The sequence below is a fragment of the Accipiter gentilis genome, chromosome 4 (genome assembly GCF_929443795.1).
Source record: "Accipiter gentilis chromosome 4, bAccGen1.1, whole genome shotgun sequence".
NCBI classification, from domain to species: Eukaryota; Metazoa; Chordata; class Aves; order Accipitriformes; family Accipitridae; genus Astur; species Astur gentilis.
Window position 1 is genome coordinate 40,699,612 of NC_064883.1, and position 10,545 is coordinate 40,710,156.

Sequence of the window (10,545 nt, forward strand, 5' to 3'; positions counted from 1 at the left end):
GCTTTTGTGTGAGTCTCTGGCTTCAAAGTATTGCATCTGTATTCCTTTTGGTTTAGATCTAATTCAGGCCACTGTTTCTGGTTTTCCCTCAGGAGTGCAGCAGTGTAGTCAGATTCATGCCATGGTTTGCCAACCTCAGAGAGCAAGGGCTTTTCCAGTCTTGTGGTCTTCAGAAATTGGAAAAAGATATTTAGGTTTTTTTATCCCTGACCACCCCTCCACCCCCCCAGCTGTATGTACCTGCCTTCTAATTGGAACTTTTGATAGATACCTTACTTTTTTAGAGATTTAAGTGCCCAAGTTGCTTGTTTCAGCAGCCTGCTAGTGCTAATGAAGAATCCAGATGTCTGAAATGCTGCATAGAATGCTTTCAGAAGTATGGAGAATAGTCCCAAATGGAAATACTTTAAGCATATAATATCTCTAGCTGTTTCTTTTTGTTCTTTGGGATTCTCTACTGTGTAAGATCCTTTTCTGCCATAAAAGCTGGTCAGGGAATAGGTAGTAGCTGTAGCAAAAGTGGTCTAACGTATGAAAGACAATGAAATTTCACAGTTGGTGGGTTCAGTGTTTCAATTTATGTTGTAACTGCGTTAGACTTTGAGGCAGGACATGCTTCCTTTATTTGCCATTCTTTTTCAGAAAGACACCAAAAAGAAGAGGGTTCCTTATGTTTTTCACTTCTTTTCTCATTTTAAGTGATGGGGAAACAAAAATTATAGGATTTTTCAAGATGCTGGATCATTTCTTTGGAAAAATTATGTACTGGGGTCAGGGGAAAAAACCACCACAAAGGCTTTAAGATATAACTGTTTGCTCCTAGCTAGTAACATGGGAAGGAGTTAGGGCATCTACTGATAATTTGAGATTTTCCTCACATATACTAGTTTGTTTATTAAATAGGGCCGGGGGAAAGTTGCTATTCTTAAAAGATAATGACTGCTGAGGCTTCCAGGTTTTCATCAGTCTGCTTCAACCTGATCGTCAAGCTTTAAAAGAAGAAGGAGGAGAAAGAAAATAAAAAAGTATAAACTTATCTTCCAATAAACATAGAATTTGCAAGATTCAACTGGTGACATTTAACTTGAAACCATGTGGCTAATTGCTTACTTAAATCAATGTTTTAAGCTATGCCTGTATATACAGCTGGCTAAGTTGATAGATTTCTTTCATTTTAATAGAGTTCTGAATTAATTTTCAGGTTCTTGACAGGAGAAACCTGGGAATGGTGTGATGGTATAGAAATAGCATTATATTATACTAGTTATTTTGTGTAGGGTGACTTCAGTTTGCAGAGGCTTTTTTATGTTCTCCTAGTGTCCTTCATTAGGAATTAATGAGTAAACCAAAACTGCTTGTATCTTCATGATCATCTCAAACCTATCTTGTCATGTTCAGTGTAATTCAATCCAAAAACTTGACCAATCACAGTATATTCTAGCCAAAAATTAATTTCATTTTATTGCTTGGTCCAGTGCTTTCATTTTAAAGGTCTGTCTTTGTTCTTCCTTCAGTGCTTTGGTACACAAAATCAAGAGGCCAGGATATGCCAACACTTACCAAAATATCGCTATGATTTTGCCTACAAAGAAAGCTTTAGCTGGTCTGGACAAAGTCCTCTTGCTACAAGGATGGTCCTGTTCTTAAAATGAAAGTTGAGAATGTCAGCTTTCAAACTCTTTTAATCTTCTTCCTTTTAGTGGTGGTGATAGGTTTTCATTTATATTATTTTTATAGTACTTATTAAAATACACATACACACACATGCAAAAAAAAATTGTCAAATGGCAGTGCCAGCACAGTCCAGGAGAGGGAGTTTGAGCCCACAAATAAGAAAGGTGAAGAAAACCTCTAATTTGTTCTCTTAGATCTCCACTAAGATCTACTTCATGGGTGGTGTTCAGAGCAGTTGGTGTCCTCCCCTATCTTATGAAAAACAAACAACAAAAAAATGTATATTCTTAAAGCATATTCTGTATATTCTAAAGTCTGTAGAACTTCATGTTTACATTTTCTACTCATGGCAAAAGCAGGATGAGTGACATCAAGCCAAGTATCAGATAGCAAAGTAAGGAGACTTTCATTGGCCTAATGCATATCACAAAACAGTTTTATCAGTTAACCCAGTCTGTCATATGGTGTTTAACACAGTTGCATGCTTGACTGTTCCCAAAAACTGAAGCTGAAGAGCATCCGCTTTATTTAATGTGTGACTTGGAATAGACTCAATTTACACTAGAAATGTGTATCTACTTGATGCCAAAATATTTACTTTATTGGGTACTTTATTACTAAGTACTGAGATGTGTTATGTGCCTTGGGGGTTTTTTTTGTTTCTTTTTGTTTCTTTTTTTTCCAGAATCTTGCTGCTGAAAAAACATATAATAACCTAGATATCACGGTGACGCAAGCCCTACAGCACCGTTCTCAGTATTTTGAAGGTGTTGTGAAGTGTAGTATGCTGGAAACACTGGAGACCATTGTGGATAGAATAGTGAAGGCTGAGGTGAGCTCGCTTTGTATTTTCCCCTTTACTGTAAGTTAAAAGTTGTATTACCAAACTAATAAACAGTAGAAATTTATCCTTTTCAAGTTATTTTGGTTACTTGGTGGAAGTATTTTTTTCATAACTACATGTGTTGGGTATTGCTTTGCTTTATAGACTTAGATGATAGGTGCTTAGAGGGATATGCAAAATATTGTACAGTACATCTGTAATAATAGTTGGTTATTTGCATTGCTGTTTTATGACATTAACTGAATTGAATGCAAAGCTGCTTTGAAAAAATCAAGTTTATTCCAAGCCTATCGTAAGTTTTGCAGAGAAATAATTCTTTAAATTCCAGCTTACGGCTAGAGTGGATTGGCATATTGTTCAGGAAATTTAATGGGTACAATTAATTAATGCATACAGAGTCCTGCACTGCTGTCATAGAAATACTGTGAAACAGGGTGCGGTGGGTCAACCCTGGCTGGACACCAGGTGCCCACCAAAGCTGTTCTATCATTCCTCCCCCCTTCAGCTGGACAGGGGAGAGAAAATATAACAAAGGGCTTGTGGGTCAAGATAAGGACAGGGAGAGATCACTCAACCAATTACCATCATGGGCAAAACAGACTCAACTTGGGGAAAATTAATTTATTGCCAATCAACTAGAGTAGGGTAATGAGAAATAAAACCAAATCTCAGAACACCCTCCCTCCACCACTCCCTTCTTCCCGGGCACAACTTCATTCCCAGATTCTCTTAATGAGCCCCGCCAGCGGCGCAGGGGGATGGGGAATGGGGGTTACGGTCAGTTCATCACATGTTGTGTCTGCCGTTTCATCCTCTTTAGCGGAAGGACTCCTCACACTCTTCCCATGCTCCAGCATGGGGGCCCTCCCATGGGAGACAGTCCTCCACAAACTGCTCCAGCGTGGGTCCCTTCCATGGGGTGCAGTCCTTCAGGAGCACACTGTTCCAGTGTGGGTCCCTGATGGGGTCACAAGTCCTGCCAGAAAACCTGCTCCATGGGCTCTTGTTTCCACGGGGCCACAGGTCCTGCCAGGAGCCTGCTCCAGTGGGGGTTCCCAAGGGGTCACAGCCTCCTTCGGGCACCCACCTGCTCCTGCGTGGGGTCCTCCACAGGCTGCAGGTGGAGATCTGCTCCCCCGTGGACCTCCCTGGGCTGCAGGGGGACAGCCTGCCTCACCAGGGTCTTCCCCATGTGCTGCAGGGGAATCTCTGCTCCGGCGCCTGGAGCACCTCCTCCCCCTCCTTCTGCACTGACCTGGGGGTCTGCAGGGTTGGTTCTCTCACATCTTCTCACTCCTCTCCCCAGCTGCAGTTTCTGTGCCTGCTGCCACTTTTCTCCCCTTCTAAATATGTTGTCACAGAGGTGCTACCACCATGGCTGATGGGCTTGGCCTTGTCTAGTGGTGGGTCCGTCTTGGAGCCGGCTGGCCTTGGTTCTGTCAGACATAGGGGAAGCTTCTAGCAGCTTCTCACTGAAGCCATCCCTGTAACCCCCCCCGCTACCAAAACCTTGCCACACAAACTCGATAACACAGGGCCAGAAGATACACTCTTGTGAAGAATCCTTCACTAACTGCTGTTGTAAATTACTTATCTGTGTGCTTTCCATTCTTTTGGTAACACTTTTCTTGTTTGTTGGTACTGGGAACTTTCTTAGACATGGAGGTGAATGAGTATGTAGGTCTTCCTCCCCTGTTATGTCTTTCTGCAGAAGAAAATCAGTATTACAAGTTTCAGTTGTCTCCAAGGTGTGATCAACTCCATTTAGATGCTTTAACTTCTTCAATGACAAAATTTCTTTTTAATCTTCAGGGCTGTAACCATACATACATTTGATATGAGCAAAACTTCTACATTGTTAATAATCTGCTAGAACCTCCATTTAGCAATGTTTACTTGTAACTTTCTGCATCTGCTTGATTTTCTTCCTGAAATTGAATAATTTTAGTATTGCTGATATACAAATTTCAAATTTAGGTAATTTTATTACTATGTTAAGAAGCTTTAGACATTTGGGTTTTAAGAACAACTCCTACCGTTTCGTTCAGTCTAAACATAGCGTTGCAGATGGAGTGACACACTTCACTCATAAGAGAGAAGTAGCAATATGTTTATTGATATAAAACAGTGATTTAACAAAGTTTGACAGTAAATGTGACAGTGGTTTAAGAAGATTCAGTGGCAAGGTTCACTTGATACTTACTGCATAGAGGACAGGGTCAGACAAAACTGTCAGGGAGACCCTCCCGTTGAGTTATGAGGTTCAGAAAGGACCCCCTTGCTTTCTAAACTCCTTCTCAGGGAGGAGTTTAGGTGCAGCTGGATCCACTCCTAGTCTCAGACTTGGTCAGTGGTTTATGTCTAAAGCATTGTATGTGCACAATCAATCCTTTATATCACTTAGCTAAGATTTCAAAGTTTAGCATGCCATTAATCACTGAGAATTTGTTGCAGCAAGGAATCTTTCCATCTCGAGGAGTCACCTTGAGAGGCATCCCTACGCACGGGGAGACCCTGGCATCCTGCTGCTGTGCAGGAGAGCTCAACAGGCCCTGGGCTGTCCACTATTTAAGGAGTAAGATAATTGACATAGTCATATTTGCATACCGACTACAGATGTTAGCTTCTTCCAAATTTGGCTTGAGTTGGACATTGACCAGCACTGTGGTTAGGTGGGCGCATTGTTCAAATTAGCCCTTGGTTATTGTATTGTTATCTGTCTTCCCAAAATCCACTTTGAGATGGATGCAGCCATCACAGCAGACACATCCACTGGTGATTATCACTTGATCAGGATTATGGGAAATACAGGTCCTGCTTGGGGGTGGGAGGGGGGGAAGCACACTGCCACACATAGTGAGATTATATGTCAAAATGAGTCAGTCAAAACTAAAGCTATTTTTAGCTGCCAGACAAGTGCTTGATCTTACTGGAAGTGAAACAATTACATTGTCCATTTTTCTTGAATTCATTACACTGAGAGAAGAATAAAATTATTAAATATGTCCATATACAAAAACTAATAATGCCATCTAAAATATCACAATATAGTTTCATCAAAAAGAAAATCAACAATATTTTCTTGCCCTCCCCCCTTCCCCCCGTTCTTTCCTCCCTGTATCGGGTGGGTATGACTGTTCAAATAATTCAGAGCTCTTCTTTCCTTGTATCTGACTAGCAATGAAGTGGTTGACCTCAACCATAAATTAACAAAGCTATTAAATCAAGACTGATAAAGCTTTCTTGCTGTCACCTCTGTGAGAAGATGAGAGAAATTCTTTTTACTTTCTTCACCATTATATCTGATTGCTTGAACTTAAGTGAATTCTCTCTCTTCACTATTTTAGGTAAAAAGTAAACACGTAGCAGGCTCTCAGCTTTTGACAAACACCGTTTTTAGGATCGCTTACTTAGGAGCTGGTTCAGCTGTATTGTTTAAGTTATACAACTCTGTGCCCACTTGCAGTAGGCTCTGGTGCCAGCACTGACATTAGGGCACTCTCCTGGTTCTGCAGCGGTCTTTCACTGCTGTAGCCTGCTCTGGCCAATAAGCCTCAGGATATAGGAGTATCCACCTACTTTCCCTACATTTAGGACAAAAGTTTTGTACTATAAAATATTTCCTAGAATAGATTTGTAAGGATCATTATTTTAAAATACAGTCTTACTGTTGATAAATCCTTCTTCCAAGTTGTGTCCATGTGTTTATTAACTCTACAGTGAGTTTGCACAGATAAGTTGAATTTTTTTTTTCTGTCTTCATGCAAAATGAAGATTTTAAAACCAACCTGGCAGTCAGTTTCAATTGTGTAGCCCTGGGAGAAAAATTAGGTTAAACCCAACTTGGACATGTGAAGATATAACAAGTTTTAATGCTGTACCCCTCTCTGAGAAAGTATTTTTCAGAAGGAAGCCTCATTTTATTACTGTATCTTATTTTTTGAGATCACAGGCTGAGTTGGGCAGAGCCTGTAAATTGGGGAGAAGTGTTCGATGTGAGTGCCACTTTTTGAGAGCAGAAGTATTTTAAAGACCTAGATCTTGGCTTAGCTGTCACTTCCAATCTGATTTTGTTGCCATGTCAGATAGCTGTGTGCTTTTGAAACATGTACTAGTTTTCAATGATGTAGGGCAAGCATGTTTGTATTGCTGTGTGAGTTGGTGTTGCTAACATTTTGAACCTTTTTTTTTTCTACTTGTCTTCATACTGCATTACTTTAAGATTTTGGGTTTCTTTGCTTCAGCTACTACTTTAAGTCAGGCAAATGAATTTCAAAATATTTTCCCTGCTTGCAGGTTCATCGTTTAGTGGTAGTGAATGAAGCAGATAGCATTGTGGGTATCATCTCCCTTTCTGACATTCTACAAGCTTTGGTACTCACACCAGCAGGTATGGATGTTGCCTTCTGTCCTTTGCCATAAGTCATTTGGGAGTGTGTACACCCTACTGGTTTTAATCTATTTGGCAATGACAAACTTTTGATTTTCAACTTATGTAACTGTTTGATCATAATTCTTAAATACACTTTTCATTTCACTTCAGGAAAAAGCTGACAAAATATTAACTGTCAGTCTTTTGTTCACTGAGGAATGCGTGCAGAAGCTTCATGAAAAAAAGAAAAAAAGGTCCTGATTAATGTTTTAACAGGAAAAACAGGATGAAGTTGAATGTTGTATGTATAGACAACATCTACAACAGGGTGCCTTCCCCACCTTCCTGAATTTCTGTGCTCTGGCCAAGTGCTCCTAGTGTAGATGCGGCTGTGCTTTCCACTAGCTCTGCAAAACCACCTCCTGGGAGCCCTGCAGTTGTCCAGCTATGCTGTGGGTTTTGGTTGGCACAACTATGTCAGAGGCGGTACCCCAGATCACCAGAATTATTCCAGTAGAAATCTCTAGTGTATTACTAAACACGATCAGGTTCCTTTTAACAAGAGTATCCAACGATAGGTTTATTTCTGCTACTTTTATGTTGGCTGGTTGAGTGGGGTTGGTTTGGGGTTTTTTGTTGTTTTGGTTTTTTTGTTGTTTTGTTGTTGTTGTTTTGCCCAAGTTACTAACATGCTTTGTGTTCTTAATTGTAACTTCACTTTGACCACATAAATGACTTCAGTGTCACAAGAACTAAAGCAAAAGCCCTCTTTTGGTTTTGTAAGGAAGACAAAAAACGTCTTGAGGATTACAATTTTGCTTTAAAAAAAAACCCTCACACTAAACAAACAGAGCTGGGTACATCCTTCAAATAAGGAAATCTAAATGTGAGCGTAACTGTGATCTCTTACTTGCACTGATAGATAACATGATAATGTAAATGTCTTTATATATTTAAAAAAAAGTTAATGTGGCTTTTAAAACAATAAGGTTTCTCCTCTGAAAAGAAGTAATCAGTGAGATACTGCTGGAGGTATTATGTTAGTTGATCTGGTTCCTTTTATGGACCTGGAAGAGCAAGTAACCCAGCTTTCTGTGAAAGGTATAGATGAGAAATCAGCCCAAAGGCCTGGGTCAAATGGGCTTATTGCCTAGAAGGAGATGGAGGGACATATGTCCGTCCTAAGAGGGAGATGTAAAGACAGGCAGATGGTGCCTCTCCAGGCAGAGGACGTAGTTTCCCTCATGAGGAGGGTAAAAGGATCCAAGGAGAGTAGAACTTAACTGTTAATGGAGCAAAGTTTAGACAAAAAAGATGAATCTGGATACTGGCAAACCAAGAGCTTTGTTATACTGGAATTACATGGACACTTAACTTGCAACTCTTGTGAGCTGATATCAACAGTGCTCTGTAATTAAAAAGGGCAGTTCCTGCTCCCATACTCTGGGCCATGTGCTTCTGGTGTTTAGTGTGTGGGCAGCACCCATGCTCATGAGATCCCTCTGTGAGCTGCTTTAACTCATTGATCAAACAGGAAACTGAGTCAGCAAAAAAGCTGCAGTTTTGTCAGTTTGGCACACTAAACTGGCTCACAGAAGAGTCTAGTACTGAGTACAGGGGTTAGAGCAACAGAGGGGGCAGGATTATGCCACTGGAAGAGATGAGGTGAGGGAAGGCATTTTTTAGGAGTAGTTAGGCGTTATATTGCAGTTCCACAGGCAACTGCCCGATTTTAGATCGGCATTTGTCTCATGAAGTGAGGATGTCTGCAACGTAGATCTAGTTTTAGAGTCCAGAGTGTGATATACCTCTTAAAGTACGTGCTTAAGAACAACCAGATAAATCATGCCCTAAAAGTGTCTATTTCTCTTCACAGACTAGAAAGGAAAATTTATTGACTGGCAGGAATTAAGACCAGCCTACATTAGGGGCAAAAAGTATCGGTTGTGGTGTGAAAACTGGATGTGTTTGATTATACATTACAAGTAGTAACTCCAGGTTGCTGGCACGAGATTTTTGCTCTCTAGAGTTGGATGCTGAAGCCAAACTCACCATAGGGTTCAGTTGTTGCCCAGCACGTGGCTAGTTTGAGCACTTGGAGAAGAGGCTAGATGCAGTATAGTCCTGCTGAACAGGTCTCTTGGATCCCTGCTGTAAGCAAAATCTGCCTCTGAGCCAGGAAAAATGGGTCCATCAACAAAGTATAGTTAAACTGAATTCTTACATCGTTTGTTCTCAGGCAGGACTTCATTTTTTGAGGCTATTATGATGATTAAGCTTGGCTTCTAAGCTGATGGACAGGTTTGGGGTGTGGCTTTTTGGTTGGGGTTTTTTAAAATAAATTTTTGTGCTGGGGAGAATCTTCAAAGCCACTTTCAGTAACTTCCCGGAAGAGTTACTTAGACTACCTTGCCAATGAAGTTCGAAGCAATAATGGTCTCAAGGCCTTTCTCACTATGTTTTAAGTTAGCATTTAGCAATCCTGCAGTATGTTCTTTATAAACGGTGTCCAGTACTAAGACTCTGATAACGTGGTCAGACACAGTTCCAGCATTCAGAATGAGCAGTGCTTTTCCTGAAGCCAGGTGCTATGTGCATAAGGAAATCACGCATGCTTTCCTCTTCTGTTAACAGGTGCCAAACAAAAGGAGAATGAAAGTGAATGACTGCTGTGAATGTATACACGTTTGTAGGAGAACTCGAACAAAGTTTCTGGGTCAAGTTTGTCTCAAGAACAGTGACTGCAATAGAACAGAGCAGGATGGTTGAGAATGTGTATTGGGACTTAGTGATGGATGATGAGTCTATTCCCCCCAGTGATGTCGCAAAAAAAGCAGCATGACAAAAGCTTATGTTAAAATGTAGGCTTGTATTTCAAAATGTCTTCAAAACATTTGCTGGAAGACTTCACATGATGTCCTTCATTAAAATGCACTGTATTCTGAAACTTTTTCATTTTGTATTTGACAGAAGTCACTGGTCAGCAATGGATATATGTGACATAAGGCAAGTGTATGGCATATTCATATCATAGTGCCTTATGTCAAAATACAGCAATATGTCATCACTGTTGCCCATCACTGTCAAAGGAAGTATTGTGCTAAATGAGACACTGTATTTGAATGTGAAAGTCTTTAAACAAAACCAAATCAGTTTCAGTTCTCATTAGATTTGTCATAAAAGCTGTAATTTGAATATCGGTAGACTTCTTTAAAACTTCAATGACAGTTTTGTGTTAAATGTTGCATTCTGAACCGAGATGTAAAACAAGACTGATTTTAAAAACAGCTTTATTTATTTTTACTTTCATGACAATTTTTTACACATCTTTGGTGGATAGCTAAAATTTCACCATATCCATTAATAAACTGTTGATTGTTATACAAACAAGTGGTAGATTTTCTCATTATTTAAAACTGTTGCAGAAGCTGTGGCCCATTGATCAGTCCGTATCACTTGAGTTGAAGATTCCAGAAGCATGGATCGAAAATGCTCTGTCCTGTAACACACAGGCACCATGGAGGAAATGAGGTGCCAGGGAACAGTATTTTCATCTGTATTAAAGTGTAAAACGATGTTTGTACAACAAAACCGAAACTTTTTATTGTATATGATTTGTACAGAAGTGGAGGAGTGAGGAAAGCTGTGGGGTATT

General features: G+C 40.1%; 1 protein-coding gene across 1 annotated transcript in view; it reads left to right on the forward strand.

The window, feature by feature from the left end:
- The window catches only part of PRKAG2 (protein kinase AMP-activated non-catalytic subunit gamma 2), a 226,409-nt gene extending 216,250 nt beyond the window's left edge, over window positions 1-10,159 (forward strand). The window contains exons 14-16 of the mRNA XM_049799132.1: window positions 2,360-2,506; window positions 6,815-6,908; window positions 9,525-10,159. Coding sequence (XP_049655089.1) covers window positions 2,360-2,506; window positions 6,815-6,908; window positions 9,525-9,556 — 273 coding nt within the window. The 3' untranslated portion in view covers window positions 9,557-10,159. The remainder of the gene's footprint in view (window positions 1-2,359; window positions 2,507-6,814; window positions 6,909-9,524) is intronic.
- Window positions 10,160-10,545: the final 386 nt, after the last annotated feature.